Source organism: Ovis canadensis, chromosome 13, assembly GCF_042477335.2.
Source record: "Ovis canadensis isolate MfBH-ARS-UI-01 breed Bighorn chromosome 13, ARS-UI_OviCan_v2, whole genome shotgun sequence".
NCBI lineage: Eukaryota > Metazoa > Chordata > Mammalia > Artiodactyla > Bovidae > Ovis > Ovis canadensis.
Genome location: NC_091257.1, coordinates 22,378,653 through 22,400,196, shown reverse-complemented (window position 1 = coordinate 22,400,196; position 21,544 = coordinate 22,378,653). Strand labels below are relative to the sequence as shown.

At 38.1% G+C, this 21,544-nt stretch overlaps 1 protein-coding gene across 4 annotated transcripts in view; it reads left to right on the top strand.

Annotated features, from left to right (window-relative positions):
• Positions 1-21,544, top strand: part of TASP1 (taspase 1) — a 266,211-nt gene that overhangs the window by 18,033 nt on the left and 226,634 nt on the right. For 3 of the 4 annotated variants that reach the window (XR_011248057.1, XR_011248058.1, XM_069547121.1), the window contains exon 4: positions 1,759-1,827. Coding sequence is in view for 1 of the 4 variants with exons in the window: in XM_069547121.1 (XP_069403222.1) it covers positions 1,759-1,827 (69 nt within the window). In the remaining 3 variants the exon portion in view is untranslated. Of the gene's footprint in view, positions 1-1,758; positions 1,828-7,017; positions 7,285-21,544 lie in introns of all 4 variants that reach the window. The other variant, XM_069547122.1, reaches the window with a different exon arrangement.

Below are 21,544 nucleotides of genomic sequence, written 5' to 3'. Positions count from 1 at the left end.
TGGACCACAAAATAATTTTGCTCATATTTGTGGAGTCTTTTGTTTTGTTTTGTGTTTTTTATTCTCCAAATCATGTTTAGATCTTTTCTTTCCTTTCCCAGATCAAAGTCTGTATTTTTGGAATTGTGGGCACATAATCATATACCTTTTAATCTTTGCAGCGGTTTCAGCTCTATAGGAGGAGTAGGGCAAACAGGTCAAAGGCAGCCAATGTGGCTTTCTATGAAGGGAAGAAAAAAATAATAAAAAAATTAAAATGAGTGTTTTTCTTAGGGAGATTATGTTTTTCTTTGTCTCTCATCGCGTAGTTTGTATCGTAGCAAATTCATTGTCATTCTGAAGTTTAGCTTTGCCTGTGGACTCAGTTGTGCTTTTTTCTCATCTTTGGATTTCGAGGTTTTGCTAAATTGTTGAATGCTAAATGTGGAGGCAGGAATGGACTCGGAAGAAATATTGTTTGCTTTTATTTTGATCCTGGCTATATACTCTTGTGGGCAAACCTTCCATTACCTTTTATGCAAATAGAATGTTAATTGGACATTGCGTATCAAGTAAATAGGGGTCTTCCTCACTCTTTTCATTTATATTTATTACCATTTAAAGAAGATTATGTTTAGTTAGAGATCCAAGGTTTTTCTTATGAATGAAATCTCATAAATGGATGAGAATATTTTGTTACAGTGATTGCATTGTCTTTTAAAAATTATAATAAAGAAATATTCTTTAAGCTATTTTATATTTTTAATCTTATTTTTCAAAGTGTGAAATCTTTTTGTTATCTGAAAAGAAATGGATTACCTTTATAGGAATATAGTTCTGTATATAATACATTTAGAGTGTGTAACCAGACTCCTCAATGTATACAATAAATGAACTTCTCAAAAGGTTCCTGAGGAATAGTTCTTAGTTTTTGATCTTTTTGTTGACTAAGTTGGAGTTTCAATAATTCATTTAAAAATCAGTTTTTCTTCTCTTTCTTGCCTGTCTTATTTATACTTAAGAAGCAAGGTGATTTTGTGACCTTTACTCTCTATAGATTATATTACAAAATAATATTATATGTTTAATCTCAATGTAAAGTACCTTATAGAATCACAAATGCTGTTGTCAAAAGTATGCTTCCATCTAAAAATTCTGAAATGCTTCTGTGACTGAGTCACTGTTTTTTATAGCTGGCGTAGAGAGAGGAGCAGGGACTTCCCTGGTGGCTCAGACAGTAAAGAATCTGTCTGCAGTGAGGGAGTCCTGGGTTCGATCCCTGGGTCAAGAAGTTCCTGTGGAGAAGGGAATGGCTACCCACTCCAGTAATCTTGCCTGCAGAATTCCATGGACAGGGGAAGCCTGGTGGGCCTCGGTCGATGGGGTTGCAAACGGTTGGCCACAACTGACCACTTAACACACACAGGGAGAGTAGTAACGGTGGAATAAGAAATTATTAGCTTAGTCTATATAAAATATGAATTCAGATTTCAAAGTGTAATTCATATAATTTCTTAGGCTATGTGAGTTGCCCTGTGATGAATGAAGCCCTTTCACTTACTAAATTCCTTGCACTTTGTGTTTAGGTATATCATAAGTTATCCTGAATAATTGCTTACTCTAAGTAGTTTATTTCTTAAAGTATGAAATGCAACTGTAGTGATCAATTTTTGTTAACTCTAAATGTCTCTTACACTTCTTTAAGCCTTTGAAAAGCTTCTGGGTGTGTTTGAGAAGCTGTGGTTTTACAGTGAATAACCTTGCCCCTTGGTTTCATAGGCAATTGAAAAGCTACAGGCTGGTGCTCTTGCAACAGATGCAGTGACTGCAGCCCTGGTGGAGCTTGAGGTATTTCTTTTCTCTATTTGTTTCATTTAAAGTAGTTGTGAGTTTGTGTTTGTTATTCTTAAATGACATGAAACTGTTGTTTAGTCAGCCATCAATGACATGACTAGTGTTTCCCAACAGTATTAACAATGAAGAATAAAGAAGCAGTCGGTGATCTTGTTAGGTTGTCTTACTGGAGACTTCTCTGACTAATATAAAGAAGTTGGTTAAATTTCAATTTTTCCCCTGGTTTTGCGAGATTCATGAATACAAGTTACTGGTGGCTTGATGCTTGAATTTCCTTAATATTTTCAGAAGAAAAATTCCTGAAGTTCACACCTTCTCAAAGTAATATATATTCTGTTGTTTAGAAAACAAAAAATTCCAACTGTCTAGAAGTATCCCAAGTTTAAGGAGAAGTTTCCTCACAAATGTATCAGTGGGATATATATATATATATATATATATATATATATATATATATACTGAAGCTGTGCTCTGTTAGGTGTGTCTTGTCCAGTGTGATTGTTAGGTTGGTCTTCAGTTAACTGTGGGCATTGGGGAATTCAGTGAAGAGGTTCTCAAGTTTGCTGTAATCCTTGCTACTTCAGTATGAGGGTCTCTCAATTCTCTTAATGTAGACCCTGAGGATAAGTTTGTCCAGGAGATATTAAGGACTTCAGAAGCCTGACTTATTTTTCTCAAATTTTTAGAAGGTAGATTAGTGTAAGTCAGTTTAGAGGGCAGTGAGTGAATAGTTTTTTGCTTGAAAAGATTGCTAGGGGAATCAAATAAGACTTAGAGATAAAACAAAGAGTTTGAGGGAGGAGGTGATAGAGAAGACTGTCTCCAGTTGACTAGATTAGGTTCCTACTAGCAGGGCACCTACTCTGACATGCCAGGCCTTGCTTTTTACCTGTGAAGATTGTCCAGAGTTTACCAAAAGTGCTAGCCTTGTTTCCCTGATTCATTGCAGAATTGAGCTTTGGATCATGCTCTGTGGATTGTACACTCTCTTGCTAACACTTTGAGCTTGGTCCTAGGGTTTGTGGTCAAGGAAGGGGAATATAGATGGTGGGCATGTAGTTTGGTGCCTGAGGCATCTGACTGGGGGCATGTGGTCCCTTTCTGTTGAGACTGATTGATCCTACACTAGCTCTGTACCACCTGGTAGCCACAAAGCGCTGGGTACCTCCTAGCCTCTCCTTGGCTCAGTTTACACATTTATGATATGAGGATGACAATTTCTACTTTACAGAGTTCTGAAGGTTAACTGACTTAATGTATGATAATCACATAGAACAGTATGAGGCATGTGGTAAGCTATTCATAACTGTTATCAATGATGACTATTGTGAGGATATATGTGAAGTGAATATTTGTGGAAAGTTAATTGTATGTTGTGGATAAAAGGGGAAAAGTGATGCCAGGAAGAAGGTTGATGTGGTTACCACCAAATCTTACCTTTACTCAAAACACATACACAAAGAAAGCTTCATCTAACTTAATTCAATTATTAATTGCAAATGACTTTTTTGTGTAGAAGACAATGTCCTGAGGTTACAGGTACATGGAGCCAGTGTGGGTCTGGGGAGAGATTAATGCATAGCTGGGTGTATACCTTAAGGGCAACTATGAATACAAAATTGAGTAAAATTAAGTTTTCCTTTTTCTTTTCATCTTAGAATAACTTTAATTTTCTCAAGTCCTACTTATGCTGACTATTTCGTTACATTTTTTTCCCCATGATGACTCAATCCTACTTTAAAAGAGTTTACTTATGTATACTTAAAAATGATTTAAAATACATTTTGGAATGAGTTACATGTGAACGAACTTTATAGTTTTGAATGATGACCTGTGGTTTTTAAGAGTGTGGATATGAAGGTTTTTTAAAAAATAAATGTGTTCTATTATTTTGATTGGACCGTGGCCTGAATGAGTTTAGTGTATTTTCCTCCCTTTAATTATTAAGTTTGGGGAAGAATTTCAGTGACTTATCTTTAAAAATTCTTTTTTATGTGGAATCTTTGATTGAAATATATGTTAGTAGTTTAAAGGTTAAGGCTCCACTAACCGGAAGAATTTTCCCGAATCTTAAGGATTATGCTGGAAGTCATGCATATACGGCCTCCTACCATTGCTGTCAGCTTGCATAATTGTGATTTGTCATCTTTGAACCGGGTGGTCTTCAAATAAAGAGTTTAACTGAAGACATATTCTAATAGTTTGAATCAATGGAAGGATATAGAAAAATTGGATTCTTATATTTTCTGTACTTAGAAAAAATGAGAGTAACAATATTAAGTCCTTTCAGTCAACTGAAAAGTTCCAGAATCTCACTTATACTATTATGTTTAATTTGAGAGTAACCACTTATCCTTACTTTTTTGGTCAATCTATTTAGCAGAGCTGAGTGTTGTCTTAATTATCAAATAAATATGGGCAACCATCATACTTTTGTCTTTTGACTTTGGGATATACTTTTTGAATTCAAGAAAACCATACTTTTTAAACTTGCTTTTTACATTATTACTTAGGCAGGTAGCTACACTGGGTTTGAGTTCCTTGAGGGCTTTGCTAACTGTGGATTGAAATGGTTTAATGGGTTTAATGGTCCTTATTGGCCAGAAGGGATGTCTTTCCTTGTATTTTGAAAAATATGAAAATTTGCACTTACCTAAATAGTGAAAAGTACATTGACCTCAACCTGATGCCACAGAGGGGAAAGGGAGAATGTGAAATAAAATTTATAATAAAAAACGTTGGGTTTTGGTGACCTCTATAATTTATACAGGCCACCTCAACAAATCATTTTTGAGCTTTTCTTAGAATCTTATTCCCTTGTGTGGTTTCATTTTTCTCACCCACCAAGGCAGACAACTGCAAAGCACCAGAGGGCTGGGATGGTGAGTGTGTAAGTTCCTGCCTATGAAACTGACTAGCTTCTCCCTTCTGGGTTTTGGGAGGGAAGGTGGCCACTCGTATGAGAGGTGTTCTGTAGTGTGAGGGTGAAGATGACATGTGGATGACAGTGTGCATTTGCTTGTTTTCACAATGTGGTGAAGAAAATGGAAAGGTCAGTTTTATAGATCATATTTTAATAATTTATTGTTAAAGTGATTTGGTCCCATTGTTTCATTATTCATTGTTTTTTAGAGATTCTTTTTGTAACTGATGGGAAAGTGACTCCTACCCCTTGGGTAGTACACTTCTGATTTCCCTCCCAGCAGAGAAGATAAATTTGTGCAGCAACTTGATTGTCATGTCTGGGCTGTGCATTTGGAAGACAGTTGCTTTCATGCCTGCTTTTGAAATAGTTTTGGTTTGGATAGTGACAGTGGATTTTAAATTTTAGACCATAGTTTGTACATGATTTGTACATTTCACATGTACAGCTTCTGATACGATTTTTTTCTGTGAGAAAATTGGATTTAGATCTGGGTGAGTCATGATGCCTCTGCTTAAGTAAAGAGTGTTTCATAGATTCTGATAGAAAATGAGCTCATAAAATGCTTACTGAAGTGCTCTTTGCACATCAAAAAATTTCTTTTGAAAGTATTAAGATGAGGTTTAAAAAGTTCTGATAAGGAATAATAGGTGAAATATGACTTGACAAACTGATGAGAGGTTGCTTGTCGTCTTGTGAGGAAACTAATGAATCTGGCTGGCTGGGTGTATCCTTTGAGAGATTTTGATTAATTTGTTTTGAAAACTGATTATTTTGGTAAGCAGAATACTAAGTATTAACAATAGTGATAAGTATAGCCTTTGAATTTCATATGGTGAAAGGTAAATTGTACAGGCCTCCATGTTAAAAATGTTTTGCTGAACTTAGATTATTGGACCTTGCCATCTTTTGTTGAGTTGATTCATTCTTTGTGTCTTCGTATGGTCAGAGGAGATGATACTTCATGGTCGAAGCTTGTTGATTGTCCAGATCCTTTAGCATTTAAAGAGCAGATTATATTGCGCACAGCTGTGTGCTAAAAATGGACCTTTGTCTTTGGATCTCTATATAATCCAATGTAGTACTTGCTTGTAAATCTTGGTAAATCCTTTATAGAAGTAACTTCTTATCCAGACGGCTGGTAGTTTGGGGTGCGAAGGAAAAAAAGATGTTTGCATTATTGTACGTTTATATGAGTATATATAATGCTTTATGCATTTATCTGACCTCTACATCCTGAGCCGTAGAGCCAGCTCTGCATGCATGCCTAAAAAGCAAGGATCTCCAGAATGTCCTCCCTGTGGTTGGTGGACCACAGCCCAGGGCTCTGTGCAGCTATAGGATTAGGCCATACGTCCTTCCTTTGGCCTTATTCTTCTAGCTGGAATTGTGTGTGTGCTTCAAAGGGAGAGAGAGCCCCAAAGGCCTGTGAGTCTTTGGGCTGCTTCGTGGTCATGAAGACGGTGTGGCTTGCTGCTGGTGCACGGGCGTATCTTGGATGGGAGGGAATACTGGGAAGGTCTGATATAACCCCCTTTCTCTCACCAAGCCTGTAGCAAATTCACTTTTAGGGTTTCTTTATGGTTAGAAGCCTAACCACACCTGTTCCCTATCCCACTTCGGTATTTAGTCTTTGTTGCAAAAACATAGCTGCTTTACTGTCATTAGTGTTTATTTTTGAGGTCAACAGTTATTTAAAATAAGTGAGCATCTCTGTTCTTCTGCACATTTTTTGTTTTGAAGAAATGATCTTCTCATAAGCAGAAGGGAGCTGAGGATTTCAGTAGTTCCTTGCTTCCTGCCCCCCCCTCACTCCCCTATGGGGCTGAACACGCTGGACAGATAGCTCCATGCATCTAGCTCACAGATACAACAAATGCCCTCAACTGTGTGACTGAGGAGTCCAATTTTAGACCCACAACTCCCGAAAGTCTCATTTTTCTCTTCCATTGGCCATGTATTTTATTGTCTGTAGTGAGGAGTGGGGGAGGTCCTGTTTTTATGTATGTGAAGCAAGGAGTTTTGCCTTTTCTGCTTTGTAGTACTTCAAATGTTTTCATTGCATGAAACTTGGATTTTGACTTCAGATGCTCTTTGTACCTTTATTTTTTTTCAACTTGGTTATCATTGATTATTTCGTCAAAGACTCTACTTTGCTGTCTGTTTAGCAGTATTTCCAGGGGTGCTTCAGTATTTCTGTGTATTCCATCTGATTATAGAGTCTTTATGTTTCTCTGCATTTTTTTGTTTTATTTTTTGAGGTGTACACACACAGTTACACTTCATGGAGTTGCATCCAGCCAAGTGTCCATGTTCTTCTTGTGAAGAGGCAGAGAAAATCACCTCTCCCAAGAATTTCCACCTTCTGACCAAGGCATATGTGTCCTGAAGAGCTGTACACAGATGGGAGGCAACTTGTTTGCTTGTTCTGCTGCTAGAGCATTGATTTAATTAGAAGACAGGCTGTGGGTGGCCAAGTGCAGACAAAGAAGCACCAGACACAGCCCAGTTAGCCTGGGACAGTAAAAGTAAGTTACGCTCTTTCTAAAACACTTTTTTTGAGTATCGATGCTGATTCTTGCCTTTAGTAGTAAGGGGCAACTTGTAACTTACTGTTTGTGTTTACACATTAGGTGCATCTGTTCTTTTTCTAAGACCCTAGACATTAAATGTGCTCTTTAGCACAAAGTATCTGCTTAATTAAGGAAAAGCAGTGATTTTTTTTCCTTCTTTTAATTTTTTCAGAATAAAAAAGAAAACTGAATCAATGATTACATTCCAGGTTAATTTTTATACAGCATCAAAACTGTGTATTTCGACTGAGTCAAAACTTTTAAGTACAGTGCTTGTTGTGTTACAGAGCTTTTTACTGATGGGAACATGAAAACAGTTTCACCTTTTTCTAGCCATTTCTTGATGAGCTGTGTGCACCTTATCACATGAATTCATCTTGACTGAATGTGGTAGAAAATACGGTCCAAGACCAGATTTAGCAGTGTCTAAGGAGCTTGTGGACTTCCCTGGTGGCTCAGATGGTAAAGCATCTGTCTACAATGCAGGAGACTCAGGTTTGAGCCCTGGGTTGGGAAGCTCCCCTGGAGAAGGAAATGGCAACCCAATCCAGTACTATTGCCTGGAAAATCCCATGGACAGAGGAGCCCCATAGGCTACAGTCTATGGGGACGCAAAGAGTCGGACATGACTGAGCGACTTCACTGTCAAGGAGCTTGTAGCTTCATATATAAGTCCTTGTTTTCCTCTGGGAGTTATTACTCTCTAAGAATATGCTACATTTTAGAATTCAGTTTTGAACTACTAAAAGCTACATTTGGTAATATGATGGAATTGGTGATAATTTGTGTTTTGGTTATGAGCAGCAATTTAGACTTTTGGGTTGAGTATAAAATATCTTCCTTTAAATTAATAGAGATATTAGATTCATTGGCCCTTGCATTTATAGTACTGTGATTATTGAATCATTTTGTATGTGTGTGTGATGTGCTTGTGTGGTATGTGTGTGTGTTTGGATCTGTATGATTTGGGGACATCAATTTTATTATTTAACATCTATTGTTTTTTGCTTTTGGTAGTGAAGGGCTAGGCTTAAGAAGGTTTTTCTGTGTTCAGCAAAGTCACAGGCTGATAATCATGAAGGTCAGTCTGAAAAACTGCCTTTGATTTTAAGTTTTTAATCTGTCTCTCAAAGAGTCTTTATTCAGAGTCTGGAAAGGCATGAGAAAGAAATTTGTTATATAATTTTTAGGAGTCTAATCAAGATCACGTCCTAAACCCTGCTACAAAGCAGAACAAAGCATTACTTCTGTTTCTTCCTCCCATTCATTCTCGGTATATAGCTGCCATCTAATTTTTATATATATCGCAGACTTTAACTGTTAAACTAATGAAGGATTGCACCTCATTGTAGCACAGCAAAGAGCTTAAAACTGAGTCCTAGGCATCCCAGTTGAGAGCAGTGCTTTGGCTATTCCGACTGCCAGGGAGTTCTTACTGGCAGTCATCCCCGCTCAGGGTCCAGCATCCTGCATGGTAATCACATTTCCCGGTAGTTTATGACATGCATATAATGCTGGGTATCAACACTATTGCACTTACTAGGCTTCTCAGAAAATTCCGAGTGGGGAACTTGTTTTTGTTTTCCTCTTTTGGAAGTGTGTGCAGATGTTAACATTTCCTAGTGGGCTGGACATCTTTTAAATTAAAAGCATAGTTATCAGTTCCTACTTACAAGTTAGTGGTGCTTCCTCGCCCCTCCAGTCTGCCATGTCCTCACTTCACATTTGACAGAAGGATGGTTTACATTATTATAATTTTGTGGTCTGTTAGGTTCTTTTTGAGCGATATTTTCACATTATCATCAACATGGTTGAAAGCTATTGTTGTTTAGGTTATAGGGAAGTATAAGGAGATGCCGAAGTTGGCTTTACCAGAGAAACAGCTTCGTTTGTCTTTTCTATTGTAGCTCAAGTGGAAAAGACAATTTCAGGTACTGGGTGTGCTAACCTCTTCCTGGACATCATAAAGACTCCAACTAAAACAAAGTTTAAAACTATTTCAGATGTGCAGGTCTGTTGAAGCCAATATTTTTTAGAGATTTGTGTTATGTTTGACAAGTAACTCTTTGTACCAGAATTTGGTGGCTTGCAATTAAAAAACCCATGAAAATAAACTGCTGTGATGTAATTTTTCTGCTTAATTATGTTATCTGTTTATTTGCAAATTAGGCAGATTAATAATGGAAAGAAGGTGAATACAGATGGGCAGTGCTTTTTTATTAAGATACTTTTAGTAATAAATTAGAGAAAAAACCTTGTTCTATTTTGGCAGAATATTGTGTGCTGGGTCAACAAATGCTCAGATGAACAAAAGAAGTATTTGATGCATTTATTCTGACTTTCCTAGAAGAGCTTAGATGCTTCAAGAAGATCATTTAAAAGTCTTAGTTCCTGATACATAGGCTGTTGTGAGTTAGTTTTTTAAAGAAATATAAAGTATGTGTTTTTGTGTGTGTAATTGAGTAGTTAAAACAATGAACTGTCACAGATACTCAAACTGGGTATTCAGCATAGTATATTTGACTCAACTGTTCACAGAGTGTGATGCAAACAAATGTTCTCTTAACTTACATCCAAGATGGCTAAAGTATTACTTTAACACATGTTAAAAGTGGAGCACTGTACCTCTTTGGCTAGATACAATTCCGGGCTGTCTCGGTTGAGTAATTTCCTCAGGCATTCCAACTTTGATCAACCACAGCACGAACTTTTAGCATGTCTGTAAAGCAGCCAGTCCATCTGTAAATATGTCCTGAGGTAGAGAGAAAAGAGAGAATGCCAAAAAGGAAAGAATACTTTCTGTTGTAAAGGAACAGTTACAGAATGAAAATGGAAAGTTTTTTTGTTTCCCTAGGAGCTCTTTTTAGATAATTGAGCCTCTGATGTCTAAGTATGCCCTGTGGTTCTGTATTAATGAATGAAAGATACTTCGTTTGGGCCTAGTAAAAATGCTTTCCCGACTAACTCTGCTGAAATGTAATGGTTAGAGTTCATTAATTCTTAAACTTTCCAGTCTTTATTAATGTATTTAGTATTAATTGGCCAAAAACCTAAATATAAACAAGAGCATGTATCTCAGCAAATCATGTCTTAATTGTTTATGGCTGGTATTTAGATGAAAATATTCTTATATGACCCTGTTTTAGAGAGTAATTCTCAGAACAGGCACACCACTACCGGAGTAATCTCTTTGTTTTCAACACATTAAGCAAAATAGGTTTTTCTGGGTTTTATTTTCAGTGACCTGAAAATGAATTTCCAAATATGTCTGTTGATTTCTATGGGGCTTCCCTGCTGGCTCAGATGGTAAAGAATCTGCCTGCAATGCAGGAGACCTGGGTTCGATCCCTGTGTTGGGAAGATCCCGTGGAAAAGAGAATAGCAACTCTCTCCAGTATTCTTACTTGGAGAATTCCATGAACTGAGGAGCCTGGTGGGCTACAGTTCATGGAGTCGCATAGAGTTGAACATGACTGAATGACTAATACTTTCACTTGGAGTTTTTTAGTTTGCTTTGCTCCAAATTACTAATTCCAAAGAGAATACCATGTTTTCTTTCATCATTTTGGCAATGACAGTTCACCATTGTGTAAAGGTGTAGATGAAGTTGTCTATACTGATGGTGATCAAGATAGTCTTGAGAAAAATTTTATGATATCTCATCATTCTTGTGGATTCTGGGTAGAAAGCTTATGTCTCATTTTGGAGATGCAAACAAGCATTACAGATTCTAATTATCACAATCAGAATATACGTGGCATTTCTGACTTCTAACCTAGCTCTTAGCAAAGTACTTTGATGCAGGGTAATTAGTCTGCAGCACAGATTAAATAGCCTACTTCTGTATTTCACGGATTCAATGGACATGAGTTTGAGCACAAACTAGGAGATGGTGAAGGACAGGGAAGCCTGGCGTGCTGCAGTCCATGGGGTCACAAAGAGTTGCATGCGACTGAGCGACTGAACAACAACTACTGTGTTTATCATTTGTAAGTAGCAAGAAGTACATATATTCAGTATTTTCAATATCCAGTGAGGCATGGGAATGAAATCATGATTTGTTGTCGGGACTGGCATTTGTGTCAAAGAGCTGCTTTGCCTGAAATCTCTATTGTGGGCAAAACTGAAGACTTTGAATTTGCATCTGGAGAAGCATGAGGCCTTATTAACCTTTACAAAGTGAGGGTCCAGAAGAGATGGTTTACAGATGTATCTTGATTGTTCCATAGACTAGTTCTTAAAAACTGGAATTTGTTGCAAACATTTAAAATCGGGAGACTCATAAAAATCTGGATTTCTGATTTCTTTTGAAAGAAAAATGAGATCTGGTCTCATGGGACATGTATTCTTTCAGGGTTGCAGTCTACCAAAGCAGAGTGACAGCTGCCCCTTTTTCAGTATAGGAAGCTGTGTAACTAAGACTATATTTCAGCTCAAGGTACAGCTGAAAATAAGGCCTGGACAGATATGCCAACTTTTGTCTTGTTGGAAGGCCTGAGGAAATGAACTGATGGTTTAATTGGCCTAAGTTTTTTGCTCCAGGTTGCAAATTGTTACAACAGGGATTTCTACCAACAATAAGACTGGAATGAGCTTTGATTTGATTTTTTAAAATTGGAATTGGACTAAGGTATTAACTTATTACTTTGAAAATGAACTTCAAGCTAAAGACTTTTCAAAAAATTTCCCATAGAAGCAGTTTGAACCAGAACCAAAGTATTAATACATCACTCCAAAGACTTTGAGCTGGAGCTGAAGCAGGTAAAAATACTCTGTGACCTGGCTAAATCCTTCATTTATTTCTAGTCCCTGAAGTAAAATATTATTTTCAGTGTTCGTAGTGAAGAATTTACCAGAAGTGACCATAAGTGCAAGCATATTACACCCAATTCTGAACCTAAAAGATAATTAGCTTCCAATCTTGATTCCACTACTTCTGGATGGAAAGCACACTCAGATAAATCACTAGTTTGTGCATAATATTTGTGGTTGCATCTGTGATGATTACCCAGAAGCCTTTGTACATCCTTTTTATCAGGGACTCAGTCACATTTTATTAATCTTTTCCTGATTCATTTCATTTCTCTCCAGTAGAGGTTGAATCCCGCTTCCCAGAGTGGTTAGCTCTTGTAGCCTCTCACGATTCAGTTTTACTTTCTTTCTCTCCACGTTCTCTGTTCTGTTGCTCATAGATACCTTTACAAACCTCTTCAATGTGGGGTTCAAGGAGAAAGTGAAGATAAGCAGTTCATCCAGGTGAGAGTTTCTCAAGGTGAGGGCCATGCTCTGACTGGATCGCATTCACTTGAGGTAGCTTGTTAAAAAAAAAGAGCAGTTTCTCCCTTCGCCTTACATGACCTAAGTCAGAATCTTTGGGGATAGAACTCTGGAAATGTTCATTTTTCTGAATTAAACAAAAAAATTACTCTTGAAATAGTTGTAGGTTCACATGCAGCTGTAAGAAACAACATGGAGAGAGCCCTTGGAGCTCCGCCTACAGTGATGACTGCTTCTAGAAAAGCTGCTCTTAATCTTTTATTTTAAGACATTGCACTGTAGTGTACGTATAGAAAAGCATACATATTTATGGTACAGGAGCAGCTCCTTGAATTTTCAGAGGGAACCAGCACCCAGGTCAAGAACCACATTTGCAGCCCTTCAGAGAGCCCCTTCTGCCCCTTCCAGTCAGTTCAGTTCAATCGCTCAGTTATGTCTGACTCTTTGCGACCCCATGAATCGTAGCGCGCCAGGCCTCCCTGTCCATCACCAACTCCCGGAGTCCACCCAAACCGATGTCCATCAAGTTGGTGATGCCATCCAGCCGTCTCATCCTCTGTCGTCCCCTTCTCCTCCTGCTCCCGATCCTTCCCAGGATCAGGGTCTTTTCCAATGAGTCAGCTCTTCACATGAGGTGGCCAAAGTATTGGAGTTTCAGCTTCAGCCTCAGTCCTTCCAGTGAATATTCAGGACTAATCTCCTTTAGGATGGACTGGATGGATCTCCTTGCAGTCTAAGAGACTCTCAAGAGTCTTCTGCAACACCACTGTTCAAAAACATCAATTCTTCAGCGCTCAGGTTTCTTTATAGTCCAATTCTCGCATCCATACATGACTACTGGAAAAACCATAGCCTTGACTAGATGGACCTTTGTTGGCAAAGTCATGTCTCTGCTTTTGAATATGCTATCTAGGTTGGTCATAACTTTCCTTCCAAGGAGTAAGCGTTTCTTAATTTCATGGCTGCAAACACCATCTGCAGTGATTTTGGAGCCCCAAAATAAAGTCTGCCATCGTTTCCATTGGTTCCCCATCTATTTACCATGAAGTGATGGGACCAGATGCTATGATCTTAGTTTTCTGAATGTTGAACTTTAGGCCAACTTTTTCACTCTCCTCTTTCACTGTCAAGAAGAGGCCTTTAATTCCTCTTCACTTTCTGCCATAAGGGAGGTGTCATCTGCATATCTGAGGTTATGGATATTTCTCCCGGCAATCTTGATTCCAGCTTGTGCTTCTTCCAGCCCCGCGTTTCTCATGATGTACTCTGCATAGAAGTTAAATAAGCAGGGTGACAATATACAGCCTTGACGTACTCCTTTTCCTATTTGGAACCAGTCTGTTGTTCCATATCCAGTTCTACCTGTTGCTTCCTGACTTGCATATAGGTTTCTCAAGAGGCAGGTCAGGTGGTCTGCTATTCCTATCTCTTTCAGAATTTTCCAGTTTCTTGTGATCCACACAGTCAAAGGCTTTGGCATAGTCAATAAAGCAGAAATAGATGTTTTTCTGGAACTCTCTTGCTTTTTCCATGATCCAGTGGATGTTGGCAACTTGATCTCTGGTTCCTCTGCCTTTTCTAAAATCAGCTTGAACGTCTGGAAGTTCACGATTCAGGTACTGTTGAAGTCTGACTTGGGGAATTTTGAGTGTTACTTTACTAGCATGTGAGATGAGTGCAATTGTGTGGTAGTTTGAGCATTCTTTGGCATTGCCTTTCTTTGGGATTGGAACGAAAACTGACCCTTTTCAGTCCTGTGGCCACTGCTGAGTTTTCCAAATTTGCTGACATATTGAGTGCAGCACTTTCACAACATCATCTTTTAGAATTTGAAATAGCTCAACTGGAATTCCTGGGAGAAGGAAATGGCAACCCATTCCAGTATTCTTGCCTGGAGAATCCCGGGGACAGAGGAGCCTGGTGGGCTGCTCTCTATGGGGTCACACAGAGTTGGACATGACTTGGCAGCAACTGGAATTCCATCACTTCTACTAACTGTTCATAGTGATACTTCCTAAGGCCCGCTTGACTTCACATTCCAGGATGTCTGGCTCTAGGTGAGTGATCACCCAATCATGATTATCTGGGTTGTGAAAATCTTTTTTGTAGAGTTCTTCTGTATATTCTTGCCACCTCTTCTTCTGCTTCTGTTAGGTCCATACCATTTCTGTCCTTTATCGAGCCCATCTTTGCATGAGTTCCTTTGGTATCTCTGATTTTCTTGAAGAGATCTCTAGTCTTTGCCTTTCTGTTGTTTTCCTCTATTTCTTTGCATTGATCACTGGGGAAAGCTTTCTTATCTCTCCTTGCTATTCTTTAGAACTCTGCATTCAGTTCGGTATATCTTTCCTTTTCTCCTATGTGCTTCGCTTCTCGCCTTTTCACAGCTATTTGTAAGGCCTCCCCAGACAGCCATTTTGCTTTTTTGCATATCTTTTTCTTGGGGATGGTCTTGATCCCTGTCTCCTGTACAGTGTCATGAACCTCCATCCATAGTCTATCAGGCACTCTGTCTTTCAGATCCAATCCCTTAAATCTATTTCTCACTTCCACTTTATGATCTTAAGGGATTTGATTTAGGTCATATTGGAATGGTCTGATGGTTTTCCCTACTTTCTTCAGTTTAAATCTGTATTTTGTAATAAGGAGTTCATGATCTGAGCCACAGTCAGCTCCCAGTCTTGTTTTTGCTGACTGTATAGAGCTTCTCCATCTTTGGCTGCAAAGAATTTAATCAATCTGATTTCTGGTGATGGGTTGACCATCTGGTGATGACCATCTGGTTGACCATCTGGTGATGTCCATGTGTAGAGTCTTCTCTTGTGTTGTTGGAAGAGGGTATTTGCTATGACCAGTGCATTCTCTTGGCAAACCTCTATTAGCCTTTGCCCTGCTTCATTCCGTACTCCAAGGCCAAATTTGCCTGTTACTCCAGGTGTTTCTTGACTTCCTACTTTTGCATTCCAGTCCCCTATAATGAAAAGGACATCTTTTTTGGGTGTTAGTTCTAAAAGGTCTTGTAGGTCTTCTTAGAACCATTCAACTTCAGCTTCTTCAGCATTACTGGTTGGGGCATATATTTGGATTACCATGATATTGAATGGTTTGCCTTTGGAAACGAACAGAGATCATTCTGTCGTTTTTGAGACTGCATACAAGTGCTGCATTTTGGACCTTTTGTTGACTATGATGGCTACTCCATTTCTTCTAAGGGATTCTTGCCCACAGTAGTAAATAAAATGGTCAGCTGCGTTAAATTCACCCATTCCAGTTCATTTTAGTTCACTGATTCCTAAAATGTCAATATTCACTCTTGCCATCTCCTGCTTGACCACTTCCACTTTGCCTTGATTCATGGACCTAACATCCCAGGTTCCTCTGCAATATTGCTCTTTATATCATTGGACCTTGCTTCCATCACCAGTCACATCCACAATGGAGTGTGTTTTTGCTTTGGCTCCATCTCTTCATTCTTTCTGGAGTTATTTCTTCACTGATCTCCAGTAGCATATTGGGCACCTACTGACCTGGAGAGTTCCTCTTTCATTATCCTATTATTTTGCCTTTTCATGCTGTTCATGGGGTTCTCAAGGGAAGAATACTGAAGTGGTTTGCCATTCCCTTCTCCAGTGGACCACATTTTGTCAGACCTCTCCACCATGACCCACCCGTCTTGGGTGGCCCTACATGGCACTGCTCACAGTTTCATTGAGTTAAGGAAGGCTGTGGTCCATGTGATTAGATTGGTTAGATTTTTGTGATTGTGGTTTTCTATCTGTCTGCTCTCTCATGGAGAACTGTAGGGTAAAACCTTTTCTGAAATGGAATCATGCAGTAAGTACCCTGTTGTGTCTGCTTTTTTGTTTAATTGAGGTGAAATTCATAGAACACAAAATTAGTCATTTCAAAGTAAATAATTCAGTGGCATTAAAACATTCATAATATTGTGCTACCACCATGTCTGTCTTGTTTCGAAATATTTTTGTCTCCCCAAAGGGAATTTTGTACCCATTAAACAGTTGCTCTGTATTCTCTCCTCCCCATCCTGTGGCAACCACCAATCTCCATTAACTCTCTGGATTTCCCTGTTCTGGATATTTCATGTAAATGGAGTCGTACAATGTGGGACTCTTTGGATCTTCTTTCACTTGGCATAATGTTTTCAAGGTTCTTCCACATCATGGCATGCATCATATCAGCATGCCATTCATCTTCGTGCAGTATTACGCAACACTTTTCATGCGTATACCACGATTTGTTTATTCATTCATCCATATATGGACATTTGATTGGTTTCCACTCTTCTGCTGTAAAAGGTGTTGGCTGTGAATAGCGAACAGTGTTACTGTGAACATTCCCATACAAGTATGTGTTTTTCAAGTTATCGAGTCGTATGGTAATTCTGTATTTAGCTTTTTGTGAAGTCACCAAACTGTTTCCATGACAGCGGAACCATTTTACACTGCCCACAGCAAATGTACTGTAGTTTTTGTTTTTGTGAGTATAACAATCCTCATGGGTACAAAGTGGTACCTCATAGTGATTATCATTTTTTTTCTCTGTGAATAATGATGTTGAACATCTTTTTATGTACTTGCCGACCATTTGTATATCTTCATATAAATGTCTATTGAAGTCTGTTTAAATCCTTTGCACATTTTATAATTTGGTTGTTTTTTGGTTAATGTTATTGAAAATTATAGGAGTTTTTCATATATTCTTGATACTGTACTGCTGTTGCTGGTTTGTCAGTCTGAAATTACATCAAAATGAATACTTGAAAAATAAACTGTAATTGCTCCACCAAGTATTTCCTATCTCCTGTCCTGTTTTGTTTTTCTTCATTTTGTTTACTGCTCATATGCCATCTAATTTATTTCGTTTCTTATTGTCTGTCTCAGCTAGAATGCGGTTCCATCTGGGCAAGGATATTTTTCTGTTATGCTCACTGCCATATCACCGTGGGTTAGGGCAAGGATTAATAAACCATGACCTGAAAGCCAAATCTGGACTGTTGCCTGTTTTTGAATGGTCTGAAAACTGAGAATGTTTTTTTTTTCTTTTTTAATGGTTGAAATGAAGTCAGAAGAAGAATAATATTTCCTGACACCAGAAAATTATATGAAATTCAAATTTCAATGTTTATAATGAAGTTTTACTGGAACACAGCCAAGTTCATTCGTTTGTATATTTTCTCTGGCTGCTTTTCATGCTCTAGAGGCAGAGTTGAGTAGTCGTAGAGTTGTCTGTGTGGCCTGCAAAGCCTGAACTATATAACAGAGCTGATTCTTTACAGCAAGATTTGCCTGGCACATAAAGGAACAATAAATATTTGTTGGATGAATGAATGAATCTTAGCCTATACCACCACAGAGGAATCCAAATTGGAAATCTTTCAACAATCAGTCTTGAAAATTTGAGCTTAATTGGCTGCTTAATAAAAATATCCCCAAATGATTTTTTTGTAATACATTTTTCATTGGCTTCCATTCATTCTGTAAATAATGAGAACTGATGATGAAATACCAAGGAATTTGTAATTTTTAGGATAGTGTCAGGTAGGGTAGGCTTATTGTACAAATTTTACTAGTGTTAGTTTGAAAAACACTGTAATAACACAGTAGACATCCTGCTTTTACTATTTGATTTAAAAAAGATTCAAGAAATAGTTTGTTTAAAAAGCTGTTTCATCTTTTTTCTCATTCTCATCAGCATTAGACTAATAATGCTACCTGTTTACTAATGAAGGTTGTAATAAAAATGATATTGATGTCTTAGCATAACTTAATTTTGAATAAGACAGTGTATTATCATATAGTTTCATTCTGCTGTTGAATTTGCCCTTGGATTACAGGGTATGAATACTAACATATTAGTAATTTCCTGTAAATGTCTAACTTCTCCTTAAAGGAAGATTGGAGATTGGACAAACATAAATCATTTTATATAAAAATTATTTTATGATGTTCCAGTCTAGTTTTTGTACAGCATTTGAAAACTAAATTGTTTGCATCTGTGAGAACTGTTAATAGAGGTCTTATAATAGATCCCCAGAGGTAGAGTGTACCCCATAGTCTTGCAAACAGTTCTTATTTTATGCTTTCAGCAAAGGACATTAAATGGGTAATACAGGTTGTGGTTTATAGTGAAAGAGTAATGCTTTGCAGATCTTTGCCTTGGCTTGGTGTTTCCAAATTTCATTACTCAGAAAGGGTTTCCATGTCATGGTGGGGTGTAGCTCCTGACTTGCCTCTTGGCCTTCTCGTCCTCTCTCTTCTGGGTTAAGCAGTCAGAGGGATCTTGCTTTTTATAGCTTTGTCTCCTTTGAAAGTTAGAAGTAAGTTTGAAAACTATTTTGCTTTTAAATGTTATCTTTTAGGAGGTGAAATTCTATTTCCTGAAGTTATTTCACTTCTCTTGTTTCAACTGTGAAAAGGTTGGATTCTTAACACTCTATGACATTTTTTTGTGGCATTTCTCTATAGAGTAACCTGCAAAAATGAGTCAGTATCAGCTTCCTTAAGGGATTATAGTTCACAGTGATCAGTTATTCTATTTATGTTTGTAATTAACTCCTATTCATTCTGCAAATATTTATTGAATACCTACTGTGTGCCAAGTATTACTTTCGACATTGGGATAAAATAGCTAAAAAGACAAACTATTGTATTTACGGGGCTTCCATTCTATGGGGAGAATTAGACAATTATGTATAACGTCAAGAAGTAAAAAGTGCCATAAAGAAAAATCAGAGGAAAAATTGTTGGGTCAGGTTAGGGAAACACTAAGCCAGATTTACAGGGACTTACCTGCCCAGATTTGCATGGCTTCCCTGGTGGCTCAGACGGCAAAGCAGTGTTGGAGACCTGGGTTCAGTCTCCGGGTTGGGAAGATCCCCTGGAGAAGGAAATGGCAACCCAGTCCAGTACTCTCGCCTGGAAAATTCCATGCACTGAGGAACCTGATAGGCTACAGTCCATGGGGTTGCAAAGAGTAGGACGTGACTGAGCGACTTCACCTGCTCAGAAGATGTCTCATAAATGGAACAGGGGAGAAAGCATGTAGAGAAGTTGGGGAACAGATTCTTGAGTTTGAAGGGAAAGTACCGCACCCCATTTTATTCTTCTTTCTAGTCCTTATCACATGGGATATCAGCTATTTATACATGCATACAAATGGTACCTGCACACGCTTCTATACACACACATATGCAGTCTTTATTTGTTGATTCTTCCCTTGCTATCAGTTCAGTTCAGTTCAGTCACTCAGTCGTGTCCGACTCTTTGCAACCCCATGAATCGCAGCACGCCAGGCCTCCCTGTCCATCATCAATTCCCTGAGTTCACTCAGACTCACGTCCATCGAGTCAGTGATGCCATCCAGCCATCTCATCCTCTGTCGTCCCCTTCTCCTGCCCCCAGTCCCTCCCAGCATCAGGGTCTTTTCCTCACTAAGCTCAGCGTTTCAAAATGCAAAAGCCTGCAGGTGCGAGTGTTCCTCCTGTGCCCCGGGAGGTGCAAGGAGGTCCTGTGGTTGTGTGGTGCACAGTGAGAGGAGAGGGGGAGAGCCTGGGTCATGCAGGTCCCTGTGAATCTTGGAATGTGAGACTTCAGATTTTATTCTCAAATGTGACAGGACATTGTAGGTTTCTGAATAGGGGAATAACAGGATTTTAAAAAGATCTCTAGCTACTGATTGGATATAATGATTTCTAGTTGTATAAAGTGATTCAGCTCAGAAAATCAACAGCAAATGACCATGTACATTATAAGGGGAAGGTTAGTATATGGGGTGATCAGTTTATACTGAATGATAGGTACACGTTTTTGGTCAGTTTCATTGTAATTTGCATACAACAAAACTCACCAATTTTTTAAGTGTACAGTTTGATGAGTTTTGACAAAAGTAGCTACCAGTGTAACTACCAATACAGTCTTGACATAAAACGTCTTCATTGCCCGTGAAGTTTTCTCATAATGTTTATCTACAGTGGATTCCCCTCCTGTCAGTGGCAATTACCCCTGGCAATTACTGTCTCTCCTTTTAATCCCAGTTTGGCCTTTTCTAGGATTTGGTATAAATAGAATCATATATTAGGTAGCCTTTTGTGAGTGGCTTCTTTCATTTAGTTTAATGCTTTTGAGATTCCTCCATATTGTTGGCTGTATAAAGGAATAATAGTAATAACTAATAATAATAATAATAATAAAAGGAATTTGTTCCTTTTATTGCTGAACAGAATTTCATTGTATTGGTATATCACAATTTGTTCATCCCTTTACCAGCTGATGAGCATTTGTGTTGTCCTGTGTTTGGCTGTTCTGATTAAAGCTGATATGAACATTTTCATTTAAGTCTTTATGTGGACATATGCTTTCATTTTTCTTGGATAAATAGTTAGGAGTAGAATTGCTGGATCTATGGTAAATGTATGCTCAACTTTAAAGAAACTGCCAAACTCTGTGCTATTTTTATTCTCACTAGCATTGTATAGGGGTTACAGTTGCTCTACATTCTTGCCAAAGCTCACTATTGTTGGCCTTTTAAATTTAACCATTTTAGTGGTATTTTGTGGTTTTAGTTTGCATTCCCTAATGACTAATGCTATTATGCATCTTTTTATGTATTATTTGCAATCTGTACGTGAAACTGTTTGCCCATTAAAAACTGCGGATTGTCTTACTGTGTTGTATGATTTTTTTATGTACTGGATACAAGTCCTTTACCTTTATGTTTTATTAAGTTTTTCTCCCAGACTGTGGCTTGCTATTTTTAAAATAAATCTTTAGTTTTAGAACAGTTTTAGATTTACAGAAAAACTGAGAAAATAGTTCAGAGAATTTCAGTATACCCAATACCTGACTAGTGTCTACATTAGTATGATATATTTCTAACAATTAATGAACCTGTATTGACACATTATGTTTAACTAAAGTCC